General features: G+C 41.7%; 1 protein-coding gene across 1 annotated transcript in view; it reads left to right on the forward strand.

Annotated features, from left to right (window-relative positions):
- Window positions 1-16,507, forward strand: part of CUNH5orf22 (chromosome unknown C5orf22 homolog) — a 166,243-nt gene extending 149,736 nt beyond the window's left edge. The window contains exons 8-9 of the mRNA XM_077492044.1: window positions 3,314-3,453; window positions 10,048-16,507. Of these exons, the coding sequence (XP_077348170.1) occupies window positions 3,314-3,453; window positions 10,048-10,180 (273 nt within the window). The 3' untranslated portion in view covers window positions 10,181-16,507. The remainder of the gene's footprint in view (window positions 1-3,313; window positions 3,454-10,047) is intronic.
- The last annotated feature ends 10,787 nt before the right edge of the window (window positions 16,508-27,294 follow it).

The following is a 27,294-nucleotide window of genomic DNA, read 5'->3' on the forward strand; positions in this document are numbered from 1 at the left end:
TGGGGCGGAAATGCCCCAAGAAGTTTGGCGGCATCTGGGATCCATGGTTGAGTGCTCGCTCTCTTACGGTTTAATTTGTGTTATTTTTCCTGTCCCCTGCATGTGGTCACTAGGATTGGAGGTCTAAATTCTGTAACCGAATGTGCTTGTATTGAGATTTGTGCATAAGTTGTATTGCTAACTTGTTTTAATCAATAAAAACGTTTCTGTTAAAAAAAAAAAAATATTTTGGCTAAAGTCCTCGCCCTGCGTTTAAACAAAGTAATTCATAGTCTAATGCACCCCGATCAGACTGGGTTCATGCCCCATAGGAACACTACCTTCCATCTTAGGCGACTCCACATGAACCTCCAAGCCCAACACGCAGACATCGGATCTAGAGTAGTGGTTAGCCTTGATGTCGCTAAGGCATTTGACTCTGTGGAATGGTGTTACTTGTGGGAATGCCTTCACAGATTCAGGATAGGACCTAAATTTATTAAGTGGCTCAAGCTACTATACCAAGCCCCCACAGCACGCATCCAGGTTAACGGTAGGTACTCCCCTTCCTTTCCGCTCTCCCGTGGCATACGTCAGGGCTGCCCCATCTCGCCCCTTCTATACGCCCTGGCCATGGAGCCTCTGGCTATAGCCCTCAGGAGTCACCCGGGCATTAGAGGCCTGCGCTGCAGCCAGCTGCACAAAGTGATCAGCATGTACGCGGACGACATGCTTGTCTACCTTGCTGAAGCTGGCCCCTCACTTCAGACAGCCCTACAAACCATCATGGCCTTCGGAGCCTTCTCTGGGCTCCAGATCAATTGGTCTAAGTGCCAGATTTTCCCCTTAGACATAGGGGCCCCCACTGCTAACCAAGCGGCATTCCCACTAGTTAGAGCGAATTCTATCAAATATCTTGGTGTACATATCTCAAGAACCCTCCCCGACTACCACACTCTCAATATTGAACCGCTTTTCGATATCCTGAAGACCAAAACGTATGGTCCCGTCTTCCCCTTGAGGTGATGGGCGGAATAAATCTGGTCAAGATGATACTCCTCCCCAAGCTTCTCTACATCTTTTGGCAAGCCCCACTATACCTTCCCCCACATATATTCAAATCAATGGAATCTATCCTCAACACGTTTATCTGGGGCTCGTCCCGGCATAAATTGCCATGGCGTGTCTTAAAATGCCCAACAGATCTAGGTGGCACTGCACTCCCTGACCTCTTCCTTTACTATATAGCGTCCCAACTTTCCCACTTTTTTCACTTCAACCAAGCAGATAGGGTCCGCTACTCCACTCTTGTTTGTTCACAAGCCCTCGGCCCACTGGCCCACCCCTTCCAGATCCTATTTCGTGGCCTCCACAACTCGATTCGAACCAAGGACAGACACCCCATGCTCTTCCACCACTGTAAGGTCTGGCAACTTGCCATGCGCCTGGGAGGGGCCCCCTCTCCTCACTTCGACACACCCCTCTGGGGGTAACCCAGGATTATCAGAACTTACCCCCAGATCACACGCTGTGGGTCGATAGGGGTGTCATTTACTTGTCACAGGTGGTGGCCAACGGGGTGGCTAAATCTTTCCAGACCCTCAAAGATGACTTTACGCTACCCAATCACATGCTATTCCGCTACCTCCAGCTTCGACACGCGATCAATACCCAATTCGGGGATCATATCCCAGAACTCGAAACTCCGCTGCTGATAGACCTGGTTTTAGGTAAAGACTAAAAGACTCAAGAAATTAATAAATATTGCTGCAGCAGGTTCTATAAATAGTCAGATATGCCACTTTAAAGGCAGACTAAGGGGAGCCCCTTAGGGACCTCCCAATTTAAAGGAATTTTTAATTTTTGTTGTTGTTTCTCATTTTTATGGTTTCACTTTAAGCATCAGTAAGTTACTGCTCATTTAAAAATGTTTTTTACAAACTTTGTATTCATATATACATGTCACCCAGGGCAGTACCCGGACCCCATACTCTTTGTTTGCCCAATTACTTCCATATAAGCCTTCAAAATGGGCACTTTTGATTTTTCTACCTTGGGTCCCATAGACTTCAATGGAGTTCCTTATTCGATTCCGCACTTTTGCGATGAACCCAATTGAACATCTCTGAAGAGATCTGAAAATGGTTGTGCATCGATGCTTCCCATCCAACCTGGTGGAGCATGAAAGGTCCTACAAAGAAGTATGTGGGGAACCTGCCCAAAAATAGGTGTGCCAAGCTTATAGCATCATACTGAAAAAGACTTGAGGCTGTAATTGGTGCCAGTGGCACTTCACCAAAGTATTGAGCAAAGGCTGTGAATACTTTATGTACATGTTTTTTTTTTTTTCGTGTTTTATTTTTAATAAATTTGCAAATACTTCAATAATGGATTTAAACTATTTTGGAATAAGGCTGTAACAAAATGTGGAAAAAGTGAAGAACCTTTAAAAGTCCTTTAAATTTCCCAGGCAAAATCTGGCATTGCCTTTAGCCCAGTCTTCCTTTATGGAATTTTAATGTTAAAATTATATTTGTGAAGAATATGTTAAAATATTTTTTAACTGACATTAAAACTTTACTTTGCTATAATCTTTCATGGCAAGAGATTCTATGGTACAAAACAAATTAGAAAGTATATATCCAGGCATCACCCAAATGTAACCCCAAACCTCCACATTGTCCCCTTTTTTTCTCTTCCTAACCTCACTGTGATTTATGCTATTTCTCTGTATCACAAGCTATACTATTGAAGTTTTTCATAAGTTAATCTAAATGTCCCTTATGCCTGGGGTTCTGTGATTGTTTTCCTGTGCACCACGCTGTACTTCATGCACTTGTTTGTAAATTGGAATTAAGACTCGGTTCACACTGGGGCAACTTGTCAGGCCTGACAAGTCATGCTCCATTCTGTACAATGGAACCATTCTAATAGGAGTGACACAAGTCGCTCCGACTTAGAAAAAGGTTCCTGTACTACTTTTGGGGCGACTTCAGGCGACTTGCATTGACTTCTATACAGATGCAGGTCGCCTGAGGCAGTCGTGCTGCAAGTCGTGCTGCCTCAGTGTGAACCGACTCTAACTATGCTTTGTTAATTTGTAGTTTTTGTTTCTATATTTTTTTTCTTTCTTCTTGAAAAACTAGAAAAAAAACTTTCAATAAAAATGACTTGCATATAAAAGAAGACAGACAAAACATGTATTGCACAGATGTAATATATATATATATATATATATATATATATATATATATATTACATTTTTTTTTTAATAGCCCTAAATTATACTTTTAGGATAATGGCTTTGTTTTGCTTCCACTCTTCTGTTTTTCAGATCCATCAGGCTGGACTCACGTGCGATTACGCTGAGCTTCCACACCATGTCAGTTCAGAAATGGAGATTGAGGGCCTCATGCAGTCCATGAAACATTTACTGAAACATTTGCCAAAACCTACACTTGTCACATTAGCCAGGTAATAATGTTTACCTATGATAATCTAGTCTGAAATATCAAATGTCTTTCCCCTGAATTTCATTTTTTTTCAATATTCTTGTAAATACTTCCAAGTAAAATTTCCTGGTTTAACTAAAATAGCCTCAAAATGACCATATCCTGGCCAGCTATCAGAGCTCATTAGGCTAATGCAAAAAAAGTATATTTAGAATAGTGTTGTTTAAGGTCAGATTTGCTTATGATAAATTAAATGATCCATTCACATTCCTATTTCTAACATGCTAATTTCTATCCTGACTTTGTTGGAACCTAAGGATCCAATTAAAAATGCAGTTTACAATGCAAGAGTACTTTATCATTTATAATAATAACAGACAAATGAAATAATTCTTCAATGGACTAAAAAAACAGAAGATCATATATATAATCAGTTAACATTCACAAATAATTGCTTAATTGTATACTTAAGGTGCTTTTAAAATAGAACTCCATTCCACCTTTCAAATTACAGCTAAATAATGGCCCTCTTGAGAGCTTATATTAATTTTTGCAACAGGGTGCCATTAGATGGAGTAAAGTCATTAGAATGACATGTAAACATAAATCTAATATAGTTTCAAAGTGTTTTTATGCTCACAAGTAGGTTTTATTTTAGTTCTTAACAATTACACTTTACTGGTAAGAAAACAAACCAATTTGACAGTATAATTAACTTGTGCTTGTCTTTTTCTGTTGATCAATAAGCAGAAAATAGAAACCTCTGAAATCTTGCTCAGCTTTGTAAATTTCTGTTAATTTCTGTTCCATAAAGCTGTCCTCATACGTATGTATGTGAGCTACCCAATCAGACCAGGTTAAGTGGAACGTTTGGTTTTTAGAAGTATGCCCAGATTAAAGAATTAAATTATTGGAAGGATACACCCCTGATAACCCTACCCCTTTCCGTGAATCCTCCGTTTTTTAGCTAGTGCCCTGATGTGATGGACTTCTCTCGTATGGAGAAATTATACATAACTTAAAGTGATATTAAGATGGTTGCAGAAGGTTTTTAACTTCATGCAATAAGATAAAAAGCCTTCTGTGTGCAGCAGCCTCCCTCAGCCCCCCCTAATACTTACCTGAGGCCCTCTCAATCCAGCGATGTCCAGGAGTGCCTCGGCTGTCTGCTTCTCTCCCTCATGATTGGCTGAGACACAGCAGTGGCACCATTGGCTCCCACTGCTTTCAGTCAGTTAGCTAATGAGGAGAGAGAGGGGCGGGCCAAACTGTGGCTCCATGTCTGAATAGATGCACAGAGCTGTGGCTTGGCTCGGGTGCCCCCATAACAAGCTACTTGTTGTGGGGGTATTCAACAGGAGGGAGGAGCCAGGAGTGCCGAAGAGGGATCCGAGAAGAGGAGCTTTGTTTTAGTATCACTTTAAAGTCTTGTTTGTTTTAAAAATAACAAGCATGTTATACTTACCTGCTCAGTGGTTTTGCAAAGGGAAGCGCAGATCATTCTCTTCTCTGGTCCCTCGACGGTGCTCCTAGCCCCTCCCTCCTGCCGAGTGCCCCCAAAGCAAGCGGCTTGCTTGCAAAATACTCATAGTGATGATGCTTCCCTTGCGCCAGAGCCGGATGCTATTTTAACATCAGTCTCTGCATCTACAGTAATTCTAGCTACCAGGCATGCAACAAGCAGCTTACCTGACCAAACCAGACATTTCAGCAGCTATGTCACAATTCCTCTCATAACTACCAGTTCTAATACAGCCACCATTGTCCTTGGCTGAAAAACTCATTTGCCAGCTCCACTGTCTCTACCGGAGTCAGATCCTGCTATGCCTGACCTAGAAGAGCCAGATATGTAAAGGAAATAAAGAGAACATGGAAGCAGTGTTGAAGGAGACCTATTCGTGAATTAATAGAATAGGTATTATATGACAATTTAATAAATTGCCTGCGTGTTCTCTCCTGCCCGCTGCTGCTGCTGTCACCACAACTGAGCTGCAGCGCATAAAATTTAAATCTATGAAATTTGGACGTCTCAATGAAGTTGAAAGAAAGAAGGACACATGCATGCCACTGTCACTTCCTGGACCTCACACTAACAGGTGCCCACGTAGAACCCTGCATTATACCATAAGGGCCAGATCGGGCCCTCAAGGGGGGGGGGGGGGGCTGTGATGCATGCAGGAACCTGTGATGTGAATAATCAAAATCACCACACAAACATGAGACTTGAACCCCCGCTTTACTGACTGGACCTCCATTAATGTTAATTCAGTCCCCCTGCTCTAAACCACAATTTCCCCCAGTTATGAGGCATCCTCACTCCAAGTTGCTGGGGGATGTATGTCACAGTTTGCCTATCTTTGGGTCATATAGATCCCTGACCTGTGAGTTCAATTGGTGATTTCAAAGGGGTACAGGAGAGTCATTCAGATTTATATAACATTCTGAATCTTTTCTTGTCTTAAGGAGTAGTTTTTCCACTGCCTTTTAAAGGGCAGGTTTAATAGAATTCTACTGAAATCTATTGACAGTACCAAAACCCAGTAGGGGCATATGTCCTATCCTGGATCTAAAATCACTAAAATTACAAAATTTGACGTTGTACATGGAATCCACAGGGTCAGTTATTGCCTCTCTGAGACAAGGGGGATACTTCACATCCATAGGCAATTAAGATGTCTATCTGCAGATTCCCATATATCCCCCCCAATCAGGACTTTCTGTGCTTAGCAGTAGGGGAAAATCGCCTCCTGTTTGTCGCACTACTACCCTCTGTTTCCAAGGTAATCACAAAGGTACTTGTACCTCTTCTTGCCCTTCTATGAACACGGTTTGCAGATCACTGGTTATTGAAGGACTAATTTCCCTTCCAGATATCTGCAAATGTCCACAGAACTATTGGGATGCTTCAGGGTTTTGGTTGGGTGATCAACTTTAAAAAAAATCTGCTCTCTAATCTTCTCTTCCCCTAAAATATGTGGGCCTAATTCTAGATATCGCCAAAGCAAAGCCATCCTTCCATAAAAAAGGTTGTTCATTCTCAGGTTTGAGATCAAAAGGACACCTTTCTGTGAGATTTTCCCAAAACTTTCTGGACCACCTTAGTGGCCTCCATTCACCCAATTTCATTTGAGACCTCCTAAGCACAACATCTTGTTGGTATGGAACAAGCATGCTCCTGTTCTCGACCTGCCCATACTCCTATCCAGCTAAAGCAAGGTATACCCTAGCTTGGTGGATTTTCAACCCTGCCTTGACTGTGTGGAAGTTGGTTCTGCTATGTCACTGGAAGGTGATTTCAACAGATCCCAGTCTCTCTGAGGAAAAGTCTTCCAATCACTCACCGTCCTGGGCGCATGGTCCAAACCAAGCTCCCCATCAACATCTTGGAACTCAGGGCTATCAAAATGCCTCTGCACCACTGCATCCCTTATCTTCAGGGAGACCCAATCAGGGTGCAATCAGACAACACCTCAGATGTGGCCTACATCAGTCACCAAGGGGGTAACGCAGTCATGCAGCCTTGATGGAAGCAAGCCAAATCATTTTATGGACAGAGAAACTCTGTCCAACAATCTCTGTTGTCAACATGTCAGGTGTGAACATTTGGAAGGCGGATTACCTTTGTCCTTGTCACCTGTATGAAAGGGAATTGGCCCTTCACCTCAACATTTTCAGCCTAATGTATCAGAAACTGGGGACTAGGAACAAGGATATTCTGGCCTCCAGATTCAACCACAAGTTACCACTAGCACCGGCATTAGATGCTTTGAGAATTCCCTGAACTCAGTTCAGGCAAATCTATGCCTTTCCTCCAGTGCAAATTTTGCCTCAGTTGGTGTGCATAATAGAAAAGAGAAGAAGCCAAGCAGGCTCAGAAGAGCCTTGTACACAGACATAATGGGGCTGCTAGGATATTACCCCTAGCTACTTACAAACAGGCCAGACCTGCTCTCTCAGGGTCTCCAGTTCAATTCCTTTCTTCTCAGTTACTGTTATTAATGACATGGTTGTTGGAGTCCAGCTCTTGAGGGAAAAGGGGTTCTCTGAGTCTTTCATTTCTACTTGCTAAAAGCAAGAAAAGCCACTTCTATAAATATCTATTATGATACTTGGAGATCCTTCTTTGCCTGATGTCAACACAAGCGCCGCAATTCCAGAAATTACTTTGTGCCTCACATTCTATCCTTCCTAAAATCAGGAATCGGCCAGAACTTGGCCTTAGGTATTCTGAAAGGAACAGTTTTGGCCTAGTCAATTCTTTTTCAGAAACCTCTAGCTCCTCTTTCCCTTGTAAGGCTTTTCTCAGCTCAAACCACCCTTACAGCCACGTGTGCTTCCTAGGGACCTCAATTTGGTTCTTTCTGCCCTGTAGAATTCACCCTTTAAACCCACAGGGAGCTCCCTATGGATTTTCTCCCCCTGCAAAGTAGAATTTTTGGTGGCTGTCACATCTGTCAGACATGTCTCTGAGACTTGTAAGAGCCATTTCTCATTGTTCACAAGAACCTTTCTTACTAAAGTGATTTCAGTCTTCCTCCTCAATGAAGACACAGTCTTACCCTTTTTCTGTGCTACTTCCAAGCACCCAAGAACAGAATTTGCTCTTCACTGCCTTGTCTACCTCAAAACTACAGCTTCTGTCCACAAGATGGACTCCCTATTCATCCTACCCTCAGGACCTCACAAAGGACATCATATTTGAAAATCCACCATCACTGGATTGAATAAGATAACTCGTGAGCTTTATCAAATATTAATGAATTGTATAGTGTATCCTATACTTTGGTGCTGGCTGCATTAGGCTTCATGCATATGGGACGTTTTTACAACATCTCCTGAATGATTTAACATGACAGATAGTAACCCATGTTTAAAACGTCAGTTTTGCTGCTCTTACATAGCGCGTTTGCATTTAAAAGCGTTTAAAAAAATATATATATAAATTTTTTTTCAAAATAGCCAAACGTGAAAAGTGGCTGTAATGAAGTTAAACGTGAGTTGCCACGTTTAGCCACATTTAGAAGTGGTTGGCACTTGAATACGTCCAAACTCAGCGTCTCAAACTATTTTTTTGCATTCCAAAAAACACCTCTAAACTCAACTGCCTAGAAAAGACTATAAATGACCCTGTGTACATGTACTGATAAGATAACATAGATGAGAGTTCAGGAGCAGTTGAAAAAAAATGCCCAATTGCTCCTAAACATCCATTTAGCAGCAGAAATGTACATAAGGCCTTAATTGTTTTTTTTGTTTTTTTTTCTGAGCAGCAGATTACATTTTATTTTTAGAACTCATGAGCTTACCCTCTAAAATAAAAGCTTCCTCTTGCACTATTACGCTCACTTGATGTCGGAATGTCACGCCTGGACATTCCAATATCAAGCCGCTGTTGTTGGCTTTAAAATGCCACCACCTGGTCTTCTTTTTATACCTTTTCAGAGTTCTGCTAGGTGGATGTCCAGTCTTCTACAGATGCAGGTTTATGCTGCAAGGTTCTTGCTGCAGAACTTTGAAGCTGGATCGATTGACCCTTGTTATTGTTGGGCCTATTGGTACAGTTCTGTTGGCCTAGTTGGTAGTCAGTCGTCTTATTCATTGCTTGGGACCCGGTCTATGAATATCAAGGTTGTGTCCTGTACTGTAAAAATAAGATAAAAGGAATTTTGACTTCCCTGTAAATTCCATATCTTGGAGTACAGTACAGGACACAGTACAACCTCCCTTCTAAACGTGTGGTACTCTGCATACCATGTTACAAACCTGACTCACAAAGTGGAGAAGGGTTGATGGATGACACCCAGGGGCATGTCATTCAAAGATTTCCCAGTGCTCAATAAACTGAATGTACCAGACTGTAACCCAGGGTCTTTGAATATCAAGTCTTTGTGATGTACTATACTCAAGATAAGGAATTTATAGGTATGTCAGAATTTCTTTTTTCTTAGTGTTGGATAGAGTGGAGTGGAGTTTTTTTTATTGCTGTCTGTGTCCCCATTAAGGAGATATACAATCTCTATTTTTCCTGTTTACTCTATACTAAATTACAAAAGATTTGCTTTCTACTTTAAAGCCGAGTTCAACTGTTTATTAGTGTAATGCAGCCAGGCTGCAAATACACTAATAAATTAGGGGTTCTTTTATTTTTTTTTGGTGCAGAGATAAAATACCCTGTGCTGACAGTAGATAGGAGAAAAACACTGTGGTCTTCTCACACAAAGCAGTATCCTGGATTTCCAGTAGTCTAAGGTTCCCCACTCCCTGATTGTAGCAGTGTATGGGTTGTTGTCATACCACAAGAGAGCCACATATTTATTATTGTATGTGCAGTCTGTCCACATTGCAGGAAATAAACACAAGGGTCCCATATGGCTTTAAACTATAGCAGGAAATACAGCATCCTCAGCTTTGTTGTAAACTGGATTATCTTTTACGTTATTCTGCTTATATTGTTCAGCAGATTGTAGTTTAATTATTTTCGACTTGGTACACCAGTACAAGACAGAAATCCTAATTGCCTTGCCATTTTACTAGACAATTTTATTCTCGTTCCGTTCTTTTTATTTAACATTTTCTTTAAATAATTGTATATTATTTCTCTTGATTTGTATTCTAGATCCAGTTTAGATGATTACTGCCCATCCAATCAAGTTGATTTCATTCAGGAAAAAGTTCTGGATGTCCTCCGCTCATTGTATGGCACGCTGGATGTTCATTTAGAATTTTCCCCTGGATCATCTTCTATTTGAACTCACATTGTTCCATTTAGGGATATTATTTTTATTTAAATAGTGATTTGAATTTTTTTGTTTCAGCACATTATATGTAAACCCTTAACACTGATCTTCTTTTATTTGTTCCCTTTTGGGCTGCTAAATATATCATTGGAAGTGTTTTGTCATATTTGTTCGATAAGTGCAAAAAATAGCTGTTGATTTTGCCAGAAACCTTGTAAGCTAATAACTTCCTTTGCTCACTGTCTGTACACAAGGACAAATTATGGAGATGAGGAGAGGACTTTGCACTACTGTAATCTTTACAATGCACCAGAAATGAAGTAGGCAGGACTGACCTCACGTGCTTAAAAAGTTAGAACCAAAAATACTGTGTTGCCATGTCAAAGAGGAAGGTAGGACCACACTATATTTCTGGCACATCAGCAGTTATTTTTCTGCAATTGAAGATTGTAAAAAAGAACGAAACAAAGAAATGTGCATGAATTTCAGAGGTGTATGATTTTTGTTTGTTTTTAGTTTGCTGTGACATAAGTTTTAAACCAAAGCTTGGTATTTAGTAGTTAAGGGTTTACGTCTATGTAGTGTCTCCTAGCTTTTTAAATACAAACATGACAACATTCTTTGTTTGAAAAGGCAGTTACACTTTAATGTCATGCTCTCACTTAAGGGTCATACACAGGGGCCAAATGTTGGGTGACATCGGCCATTTCAACAGAAACCAGCTCAAATTCAGCCCATGTGCATGTCAGCTGGTTCGACAGAAGGCAGCCCTCTGACCAGCTTTTATCATAGGGGCATGACCGAAAACAGTCTGTTTGGCATCCGATTAGCGCTCCCAGCCAATGGCTGAGATCATTGGCTTGTGTGTTCTAGTGACGGGGGGTTATTTGCCCCCCCCCCCCCCGTCACAAAATCATAGCTCAGTGGGGGAGATCGCTGTACTAACATTGCATAGTTAGTGTGGCAGCTCCTCGCAAGCTCTTCAGTTTGTTTGTTTTTTGTTCAGCCCACTGGGTTGAATGAAAAAAAAAATTGTGTGTATTAAGCTTTAGATACCTATTACCAGAATGAATGGGGCAAAGAAAAGCTTCCGATGTAAGGGATAGACTTGATATAATGGATAAGAGCATACAAAAAAAATGTCTTCTGTTTGGTTGTGAGGCAAAGGGTTGCATTGCGGGAAGTACTAGAAAGAACTTATTGTTCAAATATTCAGCTAGTATCTTGCCTGTAGAAAACGTATTTTGGCATGAACTGAATGTTTTGTTTTTATAGACAAAGATTTTTTTATTTTTTTGTGTTTTTATAGTAAGTAAAATACTGTTTATAAGTGTTTATTATATATTAATGTATTTTACAGCATGCTGGATTTTGATATTCAGTAAGCCTCTTAAGCAATATATTTGTTATATGTCTAGTTTACAAATGTATTAATTGTTGTACTGTCACTGTATTCAAGCCTTAACTCTATGAATGTGTGATATTCAAAAATAAAACATTACTTGTTTCTGTTACTATACAAAAATCCATGAAAGTTTGCCACTTCATGGCAGAAAATGCCATTTTAACCATTGCCACGGAAACACTTTTGTACATCTTAGATTTTATTTTGAAAAATGTATCTGTACAAGTATCCTGCAAGAGCAATATGTTACACAAAACATAAACACATGGGTTATAGTCAAGTATTAAAGGGGTTGTAAAGGCAGAAGATTTTTTTTATTTTTATGCAGGGGGTGGGGCCAAACCATGGCTTTGTCTGAATGGACATATGTAGCTGCGGCTTGGCTCGGGTGCCCCCATAGCTAGCTGCTTGCTTTGGGGGCACTCAACAGAAGGGATGGACCAGGAGCGCAGACTCAAATTTGCAGCAACTTTATATGCTTCTTTGATGTCCTACTACTTTCAGAAAGTTTTAAAGCCAACATTTTCTACTAGTATCTTTAAAAGCAAAAAATAAAAAAGAGTTCATTATTGTGAAATGCCAACAAAATAAATAGATTTCTCTAGTCATCTTCCAGGACAACCTGAGAGATGACTGGTCCACCTGACAGGAGAAACAATCAACACATGAGGTTAAAAGCCCCCTCTCTCACCCCTGCACCTCAGCTCTTGATTGTGTTTCCCGGCAGTGATATGTTTGTTTTTGTCAGACCTGAAGTTGATAGTACCCTCCTGAGAGCTGGATACCAAAGTCAGGGAGGGCTGCGGGTCCAGTCAGGGGTCAGACCCTTCTCAAGGGGCCCCAATGGCCGGGTTCTCCCCAGCAAGGAGCCTCCCCGGGCACAGAGGGGTATCCCAGAGCTTCTGTGGGCACGTACCTCCTCCCTTGCCTTCCACCCAGACCAGGTGCATGGGGGCTGAAGGAGCCAGAGGGTCAGCTGGAGGGTGGAGGGCATCTGTTTTCTACAATTGCTGCACCATAGGGAATGCTATCAACACTCCTGAGATGGGAGTGAGCATTCTGATGGGGTGGAGCAAGATGGCGCCACTTCAGTTTCCGGCCGGAGTGACTTCTGTTTCCTGTCTATGCCAAAATGACGGATCCGGAGACACTAGAGGCCAAAATGCTCCTTCCGATGAAGGGACTCCAGCAAAATGGCAGAGTCTTGGCCATAAGAATCCGGTGGAGCCAGGCGGAGGTCCCACAAGCCCTCTCACCTTCTGGATCCTCACAGCAGTTTCTGTCTTGCCTTTTGTCTCCTTAGAACCCAGTGGATCTGCTCAAGGGACCCACAAGGCTAAGGGAAAAAACCCTCCTCCACCAGAACAAAAAGGTGTGGGTATTGCAGCGAAAAGCTCCCACAAGATCATGTAAAACCTTTTTGTTACAGATGCATACATAAATTGTCGGGAAAGGAAACCTCACAGAATATGAGGGACTTCCTTACAACACAGTCAGAGATGCTTTCTACACTCCAATCTCTGGAGACAGTTATAGCATCTAAAGAATTGACTGGCACTAGTGGCAGAGAGACCGTCCCCTAGAGAAGGTACTTCCGACAGAAGTTCGAAAACCCTGCAGAGGCCCTCCCTCCTCTTTCACTTTGGGAGTAGATAAGTTTGAGGACCCGGAAGAGTCAGATGAAAGTTAATTAGAGGAGGGGGAAACCTCAGACTCTGAGAGCCAGGATAGTGATAGCCCTAGATGTAATAGACACCTTTTACTCAGGGCAATCTATGCCTCTGAGGATATCCCAGAACCTCCAGTTCAGGTGACAGCCTGGGATAGGATGTACAGGGGGTTGGGTAAACCTCAGTCCAGGGTATTCCCAGTTCATCAAACTCTGAAAGGTAATTTTTAGGACCCGGAGAGAAAGGTCCTTAAGCTCAAAACTTGGAAGAGGAGGTTTCCCTTTGGAAAGAAGAGAAGTTCTTCAAGACCCCCAGACGAGACACAGCCCTGTCACAGGTCTCTAAGAAATCAGATTTGTCGTTTGAGGACTCGGGTAACATTAAAGACCAAATGGACAGGCTGAAATGCTACTGCGAAGAGCGTGGGATGCCAATACGGCAGCCATGACTTCTGCCTTGGCGTCAGCCTGCGTAGCAAACAATGTGGATGCGTGGCTGGGCAAGCTCTCTGACCATGTTACTAGAGGGAGTAATTCCAAAGAGGTCACAGACTCTAGAGATAATAAGCAAGGCTGTGGCATACTTAGCAGATGCGGCAGTGGAAACCATCAGGACCAAGGCTAAATCGGCAGTCCTTAACTCCACAAGAAGGGCCATGTGGGTTAATTCGTGGGAAGGGGACCATATGTCCAGGTCACGGCTCTGCGGGTTGCCCTTTGAGGGTTACCAGCTTTTTGGGCATGGCTTGGATCAGGTCTTATCACAATCAATGGAAAAGGAAAATGTTTCCGGTAAAAGCCAGGAGAGAGAGAAAAAATTATTTTGTGCCCCCCCCCAACCAGGGCCAATTCAAGTCCAAGAAGGACGTGAATAGAAGGTGGGGGAAGGGAAAGAGCGGACACAAGGATGGCCTGCCCTTTTCTGGACCTAAAGACACCAACAAGCAGTCAGTGACGTCAGGGTAGGGGGGAGACTTTCTCGCTTTGTCCCTCAGTGGAGGAAGATCTCCAAAAGCCCCTATATCTTACAGATCTTGACAGAGGGATATCGGCTGGAACTTCTCTCCCCTCCCCCTCAAAACTTTATTCTGACCCATCACCCCAAGGATACTTTGAGGGCAGCAGGGTTGATGGACAACTTGCAGGGATTGGCGAACCTGAAGGTGATCGTCCCCTTTCCACAACTCTACCAGGGATTTTACTACCATGTTTTTGTAGTGCAAAAACCATCAGTAAAATTGTGCCTGATATTAAACCTTCGAAAACTGAACAGGTTTTTGCAACAAAAGAGCTTTCAGATGGAGAGCATATACACTGTGTGCAAGCATCTATTGGAGGATGCTTTTGTGGCCACAATAGATCTGAGGGACGCAACACTGAGGGATACAACACTGGCAGTTTCCGAGCTCTTCCCTTTGGATTAACTGCAAGCCCAAGACTTCACAAGGTCCTGGCGGAGGTTGTAGCTTACCTGCATCTACAGGGGGTATCCCTTATACCCTATCTAGACAACCTCCTGATCTATGGGCAGTCTCTAGAACTGCCTCTAGATCTTCACTCTGGAGGCCTTAGGCTGGATAGTGAACCAGGATAAATCTTCTCTTGTACCATCACACAAAAAAACCTTCCTAGGATATCTGGTGAATGCAGGGGCTCAGAAACTTTTTCTCCCAGAGTAAAAAAGGTCAAAAGTGGTAACAGCAGTCTCCTCTCTAATGGAACACAGAGACTGCGCTCGCAGACAGGTTATGAGGGTCCTAGGCTTGATGGCCTCCTGTATTCCAGCAGTTCCCTAGGCTCAGCTCCATTCCAGGGAGTTTCCTTTTTTCCTACTATCTTCCTGGGAAAAAAAGAGGAAGTCGCTGGACGGAAAGGTGTCCGTTCCAGCCAGGGTAATGGCCTCCATAAATTGGCGGCCTCTTGGGCAGAAAGAGCTAGGGCCTCAATAGAACAGATCTGTCAAACAGCCACATGGGCAAAGCAGGACACCTTCTTGAAGCACTATAGAGTGGAACTGCTATGTCCTCAGGATCTGACATTTGGAAGGGACGTCTTACAATCGGTGTTCCCACTCTAAGGTAGGCCTTGAACTTCTTGTCCATTCTCTCTCTCGGTTATGCCGCCCTGGAAGATGACTAGAGAAAATTGACTGTTACTTACCGGTTACTGCTTTTCTAGGATATCTTCCAGGACAGCAGGTCTACTTCCCTCCACTTGTTTGATGTAAGTACTACGGAAAGTGTTTCTCTCTGGCACCCGGATAATATATTACTTTGGGAGAACTGAGGTGCAGGGGGAAGGAAGGGGCCTTTTAACCTTGTGTGTTGATTGTGTTTCCTGTCAGGTAGACCATTCATCTCTCAGGTTGTGCCATCCTTGAAGATATCCTAGAAAAGCAGTAAGTAACTGTCAATTTTCCCTTGTAAGCAATGTTCATAGACTGTAGATATGGAATATGCATGCAATTACAGCTGTTTTATGGTTATAGCTGAAAATCGGACAGCTGTAAAATGCATAAATAATTAATGCAGCTCTGCAATTATTAGTACACCATTGATCTGTATTTCTTTCAATAAAAGCAGTGCAAGTACCTAAATTTGATTTTGTATCAGCCTCTTGCAGTACCTCTACAGTAGAGCTATGATTGGAAGAGGGAGAGAGAGCCCAAAAAGTCAATTGTTTTGTGTTGCAGTGCTCCTGTGCTGAAAAGGAACATGCTGAAAGGAATAGAGGAGAGCTAATCGGTCTCCTACTTCTCATTTCACTGTTCATTCACCTATTACAGAGAAAAATCAGGCCTCATGCAGAGCCAAACAGGGCTGTGCATTATTTTAGAACTGTGTAAATCACAGGAGTGAATTGACAAAAATACTAATCCTTTGGCAGTTTAAACAGCTGCCATACTGCATACAAATTCTATCTGTGTCTTTTGCTATTTGAGTTTTTGAGTTCACCTTTAATGGTACAATTCATCCTATTGTAAATCTTTAATCACTTGAGTAGTAGAACCATTTTATTGCTTAATGCTTTTTAGTACCAGAGCATTTATTTTTTTGGGTTTCAGAGATGTCTTAGTCTGCACTTTATACTTTTTAGTATTTGTACTCTACCCCAATTTATTACATATGATGCAGCCTTATCAGTGTCCATTGCAGCCTTATCAGTACAGCCTTGCCCCCAGTGTCCATTGCTTGGATGAATTTAAAATTGGCGCCACCGAGATCACAGGAACTGGGCGGAGCCGAGATACACCTAGCCGATTGTACTCGGCTATTCTCGGCTCCGCTCACAATCACGCCCAGTCCCGCCCTATGATGGTCATAAAACAGGTCCAATGGCAGGACTGGGCGTGACTGCGAGCGGAGCCAAGAAGATCCGAGTACATTCGGCTATGTGTATCTTGGCAGCGATCGCTCAGGTCACAGGTGATTTTAAGGGGAAAAAAGGGGGAAAAGTGCATGTTATACGCCGATAAATATGGTATACAGTATATGCATAATATCCAGGAACCACTGTGCCATTTTAAAATGGCAATGGGACTCAAGTGTTTTAAAGGATAAGTTCACTTTTTAAAGAAAATACTAAATGTGCTTTTTTTTTTTTTTTTTCGAAGCCTGTAAAACATCAAATGATCAGCAGATCGCCAATGCCATGCAGGTCTCCTGCAGACTCAGTGTGAGTCGTCTGCCCCATACATTGTACGGTTAGCATTTACACACTGACAGGAAGACTCAGTGAACTATCTAGAGCGATTAACAATATTGTGGTAGTGGTGGCTCTGTGGTAGTTCATAGAGAACCACAAGCCAACTGCCACAAAGGATGCCGTCCGTTTTAGTTCATTCATACACAGAGGCGGCAGTGTGGGCAGAGCCCAGCATGGCCATGCTGTATTTAAATAGTGAAAGCTAGTACAGGGGACTTCTCACCGTACTGCTGTTACAGGGAGATAGGGTGTATATATGTATATATATATATATATATATATATATATATATAATATTATAATATAAATTAGACCAGCTAACATTAATAGTCCATTAATGAGCAAATAGGCAGCGGAAAAAGTCTATTAAAGTCTTTGCTGTGATGTCTGTCAGAAACTTCCACCAAACACTCCACCATGTGTGGTAACTTTCCCCTATGGGGATGCACTCACCAGATGTACAGCAATACTATGCCTTTAATTATAATTCAGCGTCTCCACTATGATTGCACCAGATGTCAGTAACACTTAACCAGGGTTCCAATAAACATGTGGAAGGAATAAAATAGCCACATAGCGTAATACTGATAAAAAACGAATTTATTGGTCCCAAAACATCCCCTATATAAGTTAAGCGTACCAGAAGCAATAAAATGATAAGCCAAAGTAAAAGTGCACTGTGCCCGTGTCTCCGTCCTGGTTACCGGAAGCATGAAGAGCATCCGCTGTGTACAGCAGCAGTCGACTTCCTCGGCCCTTGGACATCTGCGCTCCATGGGCAAGACAGACATCACAGCAAAGACTTTAATAGACTTTTTCCGCTGCCTATTTGCTCATTAATGGACTGTTAATGTTAGCTGGTCTGATTTATATATATATATTGGACTAGAAGCACCGTTACAATACTTTAAGATCCTATTTATGACTTTTTATATTGTGTTTATAATTTTACATTTATCTAAGTGGCTGCTGAAAAGTGTGTATCAGATTGACACTTTTTATATTGCATACAGAATATCGTGAGGTTTTTTAAAGCACAGAGTGGTGTTTTTAGGTGGGCGTTTCAACACTATTTTTACCCTTAATAACGAACATCCCAAGTTTTGCAGACAATTCAAATGGTAGATGTCTAACACTTGGGATGTTCGTTATTAAATAAGAATTTTGATGGATCTTGGAGTGCAGCCATTTCTTCAGTGTTGATCGTATGCGGAGGCGAGCCGAGGCGGGCACCTGTGATATCATTAGGCTTCCTGTCTTACCTGGAGCAGCGAGTTCTTTTGTTTAGTGGGAACATGTTACATGTTCCACCATAAAAACAGGTGTAACATGTAACCTGCTCCCACAGGTGAAATTATCCTTTAACCTTTTTGCTACCAGGTCTGTGCATTGTACGGACCTGACAGTGGGGGAGGGGGGTGTAGGGTGCTGCAGCCACTGGGATAGTGTGTGAAACTGAAAGCCAGACTCCTGCCTGTCAGGTGAGGGCATTGGGGCAGCAGTTGGACATGTTGGGTATCTATTTATTAGACGGAACCTCATCTTTTATATTTTACCAAAAAGGTGGGTAGTTTATTGCGTTTATCCTAAAATTGAATTTGAAATTTTCATTCCCTAGACCTGTGCAGTAATAACGTATGATGTTAAAAAATTGGAACTAACACTATTTTATTCTGTAGATTGTCTGTCTTCAGAAAATGTATAATGTTTGGTGGTTTTGTCCAATCTTCAGGCAGCAAATGATTTTTTTTAAACTTGTGCAAAAAAACAGCTCTGGCAGTGAAAGGGTTGAGGCAAACTGGTCACAAGAGAAACCTGGAGGCTGTGACTACTGACCTCTACTTCTGAAAATGCTATTCTAAGTGTTTGTCATGGTGAGCTTCTTGATCCAGATCTTAGGTCCCTAACCCAGAACAGGTAAACAGACAAATCTTTTTTGCTTTCCTAGTCTGTGTAGTTGTTGAAGGGTTGTTCACTTTACGATTAATTGTTTAAATATTTTACAGACCAGCCACTGTTTTTATATGATTGGAGGCAATACTGCAACTCTTGCTGTCTTTGGATTTGAAAATACAGTGCACTTTTCTACAAGTGTAAATTGAACTGCATGTAGTTGATTTTTCAGCAATATCACCTTTTTTTCTAGGGTATGAGAAAAAATATATTTTCTTTGGTTTCCATACTCTCTGTACATGGGTTGCCAAGCAACTATATCTGTTCTTGCACTGAGATTGATGAGAAGAGAAAAACATTTAATGTTGATCAATGTTTGTATCTCGCAATACTGCCATATCCCGTTTCTGTAAATAATATAAAAGATTTGTTGTGATTGGCCTATGTTCTATCATTAGTCATATGATTAGAATTCATTATTTTTCTATACAAACACAGATAAATATTATTGTCAGATCTTCTACATATTTTTAATGAAAGGTTTATTTTAATGAAACAAAGTGGTCCTTCTCGGGGCCCCTTACATTAACCTTGTACCTGCTGTGGGTGCTGGTGGCTTCAGACCCAACAGGTTCCACTACTTTTTTAGTTCACCCCCCCCACTCAAGTGCCAACATGTTTGGTGAATGCCATCCAGGTGTAATCATGTTCTGATATTCTACATACCGGTATATTAATCTCAGAAGGGGTTACTCTGCTACAAAAAAAAAGTACTATCTGCTTTGTTCACATTTGTTCTTATGCAGCTGTTAAGTATTATTCCAAGGTACATTTGCACAGATTTAAAATTTGTCTAACATTTCTTTAAAACACTACCCAACATACTTTGTATCTAGTGTTAATTCTGTTGAATATCGGGAACAAAATGTAGTGATGGTAGCAGTATGTACTCTGTAATAAAAGAAAATGTATTGTTAAACCAGTCGAACAATACCTGTCATATATAATTTGACAGACTAAAATTTAGAAATCTTGTATGGTTCTTGTGTTCTCTCTAAGCATATTTCAGCTGTTAGCATGATCATGTTTGTTGTGAAAAATGTCCAAAAATACTTCTGTTACCTGATTTATAAGCAATTTGCCTATTTAACCACTTTCAGACCGGACCATTTTGCTGGTCAATGACCAGAGGTCTTTTTACAATTTGGCACTGCGCTGCTTTAACTGGTAATTGCGCGGTCATGCAATGTTGTACCCAAACAAAATTTGCGTCCTTTTCTTCCCACAAATAGAGCTTTCTTTTGATGGTATTTGATTGCCTCTGCGATTTTTATTTTTTGCGATATAAACGTAAAAAGACCGCAAATCTTGAAAAAAAATGATATTTTCTACTTTTTGTTATTAGAAAAATCCAATAAACTCAATTTTAGTCATACATTTAGGCCAAAATGTATTCAGCCACATGTCTTTGGTAAAAAAAAAGTCAATAACTGTATATTTATTGGTTTGCGCAAAAGTTGTCACATCTACAAACTAAGGTACGTTTTCTGGAATTTACGCAGCTTTTAGTTTATGACTGCCTATCTAATTTCTTGAGGTGCTAAAATGGCAGGGCAGTACAAAACCCCCCCAAATGACCCCATTTTAGAAAGTAGACCCCCTAAGGAAATTGATAAGTGGCATGTTGAGCCCATTGAATATTTTATTTTTTTGCCTCAAGCGATTGAATAATGACAAAAAAAAAATTTATTTATTTTTTTACACAAAGTTGTCACTAAATGATATATTGCTCACACATGCTATGGGCATATGTGAAATGACAACCCAAAATAAATTCTGCTGCTTCTCCTGAGTACGGGGATACCACATGTGTGGGACTTTTTGGGAGCCTAGCCGCGTACGGGGCCCCGAAAGCCAAGAACCGCCTTCAGGTTTTCTAAGGGCGTAAATATTTGACTTCACTCCTCACTACCTATTAGTTTTGAAGGCCATAAAATGCCAAGATGGCACAAAACCCCCACAAATAGACACCCCAAGCTATTTGCTGAGAGGCATGTTGAGTCCATGGAATATTTTATATTTTGCCACAAGTTGCGGGAAAATTACAAACTTTTTTTATTTATTTATTTATTTCACAAAGTTGTCACTAAATGATATATTGCTCATGCATGCCATGGGCATATGTGAAATGACACCCCAAAATAAATTCTGCTGCTTCTCCTGAGTATGGGGATACCACATATGTGGGACTTTTTGGGAGCCTAGCCGCGTACGGGGCCCCGAAAACCAAGCACCGCCTTCAGGCTTTCTAAGGGCGTTACAGTTTGGAAGGCCATAAAATGCCAAGATGGCACAAACCCCCCCAAATGACCCCATTTTGGAAAGTAGACACCCCTAAATTTAGGGGTACACTAGTGAGACTAGGTAATAAATGGCGGGTGCCCTGAAACTATAAAAAAATAACTAACCAACCAGCGTCACCTGTAACAGTTATATGGTGATCACTGGTGAAAGGGTTAACTAGGGGGCAATCAGGGGGCTTTATGCGGTAGTATATGGGGGTCCCTGGCGCTATAAAAAGCTGCGGCGAACCTAAATACCTACCTGCCTAACTAGCGTCACCTGTGACACTAATACAGCGATCAGAAAAACGATCGCTTATTAGGCTGGGTTTACACTGGAGCGATGCAGGAACGCCACGAATCCGCGGCGGGTTCCCGCATCGCATGCCTCCCGGTGGCCGCCCCCTCATCCCGGATTGGTCCTGAACGAATACCGACCGCCGCAGGCACCGGGGGGGGGGCCGATCAGGCCCCCCACCCGCGGGAAGGCAGGGACGTATATATACGCCCATATGCCTGCCCGTGCCATTCTGTCGACGTATATCGTCGTGCGGCGGTCGGCAAGTGGTTAAACTGTACTGAAAGTTATTTATGTATAGTTTCTTAGAAATACTAGATTTGTCATTTTTAGCACTTTAGGTGTGAATCCTTTAGTCACAGAGGATTTATTTTGCAGTATTGTTTGGTAGCCTAATCAGTCTGCCTGTCATAAATGTTGTTGTTCTTTTACTGTAAGGGCAGGTTAAAGTGGTTGTAAACCCTTACAAACCAATTTGACCTACAGGTAAGCCTAGATTAAGGCTTACCTGTAGGTCCAAGAAATATCTCCTAAACCTATACGGTTTAGGAGATATTTGCCAAAAGACAGGTACTGCTGTCTACGGCGCATGCGCCGTAGACAGCGGCGCGCAGGCGCACTGAGCACGCCGCTGTTAACGTCGATATGCCGCGAGTTGCGGCTCCCGTGCTCATGCACGGGAGTGACGTCGTTGCGGCTCCGTTGAATGACAGCACCGAGCAGCGAGACCCACCAAGAAGATGGAGGCTCCATACACGAGGGGACAGCGGTGACTTCGCTGGCTCCTGTGTCAAGTAAGTGACACATAATGGGCTACTATGCGATTCATAACAGTCCAATATGCTTTGCCTTTGTAGGGCATCAGAGGAAGTAAAGCCATTAGGGTTTACTTCCTCTTTAATGTTAATTGTTAGCTTTCAGAGTAAGGTTAAAGCAGAACTCTAATCTGCTAAAAAAAAGATGCATCTTGCAGTGCTTACCATACTGCAGGGGTTAATAATGTATCTAGCACATAATGAATTATGTGAAATACTTACGGTACCTTATTCTTCACTCCCACAGACTTCCTTTCCATTGCAATAGAGGTACCCTGAAGCAGCTACTTGTTTTTATATGAGGATGTCAAGGGCCTGCCCACATACCAAGTGAATGGGGAAGGGTGCCGTCAAAGCATTGCAAGGTGCATTTTTCAGGGTTTGAGTCAGTGGTTGAGGTTAGGTTTAATTATACAGTGTAACAATTATTTTTTTTTTTTTATATGTTTTAGGGGTTGGGGTAAGGTTTAAGTTATGTTTTTAACAGTATTTTTTTTTTTTTTTTTTTTTAGTTAAGTCTGCAATGGGGGAAAGGTTAGATCCACTGTCAGATTTTACTACTATCTGAATTGTCCCTTACTTTCTGTGCTGTGGACAATGTTTTACCACACTGAAAGTGAAGGTAAATCCGCACCAGAAAAACAGACCACAATGAAAAGCTGACAATGGTTTTAGCATTCCCCTGCTTAAAGTGGTTGTAAACCTCAGACATGAAATTTGAACAAAGTACATTCTTCTATAGTGTGTACTTGACTCAATCTAGAGCACTGAGTGTCATTTCTGTCTGCTGCCTCATTCCTTTGCGATCAGCAAGAGTCACTTCTGACATATTTTCCTGACACCAAGAGAAAAATAATGACGGGAGGGACCTGTGTGCTGTGTGAAGTGGTGGTGGGGGGGGGGGGAATTAAATAAATATATAAGGTTTTGGATATAGATAAACTTTGGGGTGGGTTAATGGGAAATGTTAGGGGAAGACTTCATTTATGAGTTGGATTTAGGGCAAAGTTTTGTTTAACCAGTTGCCAACCACCGCACACACCGATTTAAATTGGCAGAATGGCACAGGTGGGCAAATGGCTTTACCTGTATGTCCCTCCCCCCGTGCCTGCGGCGGTCAGATTTGTTAGAGGATCAGTCTTCAGGACCAGACCATGATTTATGGTCTGGACCTGCTGATCGGTCCTAAATAATGGAAACCTTCTTCTGTCCTTGTAAATGTAAACACAGACAGGAGGAAGTGATGTCATCTCTCCTCGTGGAGTCTTTTCGATTCCAGTGAGAGGAGAGATAACATCTAACCGTGAGTTGCACAACACTACACTAACACCAGTACACATAGGTACATTTACACCCCCCCCCCCCCCCATTAACCTCTTCACTCCCTGTGACTGTGTCACCAATTACAGTTTTCAGATCTTTCACTGATCGCTGCATTGGTGTCATTTGTGACTGAAATAAGTGTTAGGGCAATTAGTAGTAGGCCCCGTTAGGTCTAGGGTACCCCCTAAAACCTCCTAATAAAGGTTTAACCCTTTTACCCCATCACCGGTGTCACTAATCGGTTGCCGTATTTGTGTCACAGGTGAAGCTAGTTAGCCAGTTAGTTGATTCGTTTCGCTGTCAGGTTTTTATAGCATCAGGTACCCCCATATATTAATATAGAAAAGGGGCCGATAAATCAAACTAAACACCCCATCCCAATTTTTAACAGATAAAACATAACTTGGACTTGGGGTCAACTAACTCCAGGGACTTTTAATGGTGTCGTAAATAAAGGTGGATAGTTACAATACTATATCCACAAAAAGATAATTTTATTAGAAAAAGGGACAAATGTAAAATATACATTCATATGACATTAAAAAACATCAAACATGGAACATTTCCAGAAAGGACTGGTTTATCTAGCAATTCCATAAATACTACTCAACATGTTTTGCTCATTTTGAGCTTCCTCAGGAGTTTAGGTATATGGTTCGATAAACTGGAAATACACAGAGAACATACAGTAAGATTTCAACACACATGTAAATTACATATAGTTTGCATGAATATGCAAGCATGCACATAATGTTGGTAACAATCAATCAGATATAGATGATCATTGTGAAATTATACAATAAATTTAAATAACGAAAAATATATGTCCAAAGGAAAACGCACCAGAGATAACTAAAGATGGAACAATTGAAATTCTGTCAAAAAATATTTAAAAATGCTGAAATAATCCAGCAATCACTTCGGACAAAAATCCCATTGTAAATGGCCGTATGGATCACCTCAAAACATCTGAATCAAAGACCTTTAATGTTGTGGGACCGCAGGAGGATATAGAGTAAGTGACTTAAAACTAATAATGAGAAAAAATAAAAATTGTAAATATAATTCAATGTACCCAGCCGTAATTTTATAAAGTATGTATTAATTGAATCCTCAGTTCACTGGTAAAGAGCAAAATTCTCACCCCAATCCACAATGGAGATCTGTTCATTTCTGACAACAAAGTGGCCAAGACAAAGCAATCTTCCACTGAAGTAAAAAAAAAAAAAAAGTATAAATCCAGGGAAATATATGTGTATGAACTAAAAAAAAAAGGGGGTCCATTTAACTCAATCCTCACCCGAAAAGGTGCAGATACAGTTAGGAGTTGTCTAATCATAAAGTTACCTGATAGTTGCAAAACTGTTAAGACTAGAAAGCGGCCACGCAAACGATCGATCAAGGCCAGCAGCTGCTGACCTACGACAATGCCGGCATCAGACAGTAGTGGCCATCAAAGCCGCCCTCTTATAGTCCTCCCGATCCGGTGGCGTCTGACATCACCGCTGGATCGCGGACAGCCAATGGGAGCATCCCTCAAGGTGGAGCTAAGGGCGGTTCATCCGAAATGGCGCCAAAACAGCGCCCCTGTATCAAGGGCGCATGCGCCAAGAATGTGCACCGGAAAGCACGTCATTCTATACAGAGCACATGCGCCAAAAAGATCAATCCACTGCATGGGCTAACGAGACCAATGAAACCACGATCACTATCTTGAGTGAGGGAAGCAACAATCGACACTTTTCAATTCAAGTGGCCGATACATTGAAAAATATATTAACCACTTCCCGCCCACGGCAGTCATATGATGTCCTGGACTTTCAGTGAGAATATCTGAATGATGCTAGCAGACACAGGCATCATTCAGATATCCTTTTTTTCAGCCGGCGATTCTGTGCACCATAAGAACAATCATAGCGGCAGTTCCAACGCTTGATCGTTCTTGCAGGCGATGGGAGAGGACATCCCCCCTCCCGCCGCCATCTGGTGCTTCTCCGGGTCTCCGTGCCATCGGAGACCCGGAGAAAGAATCGTCTGGCGCCAGATGATGATAGAGATTTCCGGTGACCAGATGGTCACCAGTCATCTCTATGATCATCAGAGGCCCGGGCGCAATGTTATGATGTCACGCCCGGGTTCCTGGAAGTAAACAAAGCCGCGATTGTGGCTGTCAGCATGGGATCAGTGAAATTTTTTTCACGATCTCATGCTTTCAAGCCTGGAGGAGAGATGTGGGGTCTTGCTGACCCCATATCTCTCCATAAAGAGGACCTGTCACATAGATTCCTATTACAAGGGATGTTTACATTCCTTGTAATAGGAATAAAAGTGATCAAAAAAAATTGTAAAAATAAAGTAAAAATAAAAAAAAAGTAAAATAAAATAAAAAAATTAGTTTTTTAAAACACCCCTGTCCCCAGTAGCTTGTGTTCAGAAGCGAACGCCCACATATGTACACGCCATTCAAACTACACATGCGAGGTATCGCCACGTGCGTTAGAGCGTAAGCAACAATTCTAGCTCTAGACCTCCTCTGTAACGCTCAATATGTAACCTGTAAAAAAATTGAAAGAGTCACCTATGGAGATTTTTAAGTACTGACGTTTGCCGTCAATCCATGAGTGTGCGCAATTTTAAAGCGTGACATGTTGGGTATCTATTTACTCGGCCTAACATAAGCTTTCACATTATACAAAAAAATTGGGCTAACTTTACTGTTTTGTTATTTTTTAAATCATGAAACTACTTTTTTTTCCCAAAAAAATTTGTTTGAAAAATTGTTGCGCAAATACTGTGCAAGCTAAAAAGTTGCAATGACCACCATTTTATTCCCTAGGGTGTCTGCTAAAAAAAAATGATATAATGTTTGGGGGTTCTGAGTAATTTTCTAGCAAACAAATTATGATTTTTACATGTAGGAGAGGAGTGCTAGAATAGGCCAGGTATTGAAGTGGTTAACTATTAAACTTGGATGTCGCCAATAGACGCTCTTAAAGGGGAACTGTTCCATATTGGGCACCACAATCAAAGCGAAGGATTAGTTGCAAGTTCATTGGGTATATATAAATGTATAGGGAAAAAAGGTAAATAAACTGGTGAGCTAATCCATTTGGACAGTAAATTAGACTAATAATCATAGCATACAAACACATTGGGAAGAAAAAAATAAATAAATTGATGACATCATCTTTGTATGGCTGGGCTCGGAGGAGACCCTTCTTTTATTTTTTGACAAGATAAGTTAATCAATGCAATCTTAAATTTACCTATGCATACAGCCAGACCAAATTAACTTTTTTGGATGTTGAGATTTGGGTCAATGAAGATGGCTCAATTGGCACAACCCTAAATCGAAAACAGTCTTCTGGCAATTCATTGCTGCATGCGACTACTTCCCATCCTGAATCTTTAGTAGCCAGTGTTCCTTACGGTCAATACTTGCTGGTCAAGCGAAACTGCAGCTCCGAGGCTGACTTTAAAATTCAGGCCCAATTGCTGCGATTGCGTTTTTTACAATGAGGATACAGTCAGTGTTTAAAAAGGGCCTATGCGAAAGCCAAGAGCCAAGATAGGGTATCCCTTATTCCCTTATTCATAACTCCAGGCCTTCAAAACCAGCATCTGGTGTACGTCTAATTACTACCTTCTCTGGACAACACAAACAAGTCAAAAATAT

The sequence above is a fragment of the Lithobates pipiens genome, unplaced genomic scaffold, assembly GCF_037356315.1.
Source record: "Lithobates pipiens isolate NorthernLeopardFrog02 unplaced genomic scaffold, aLitPip1_a1.2 Scaffold_19, whole genome shotgun sequence".
NCBI lineage: Eukaryota > Metazoa > Chordata > Amphibia > Anura > Ranidae > Lithobates > Lithobates pipiens.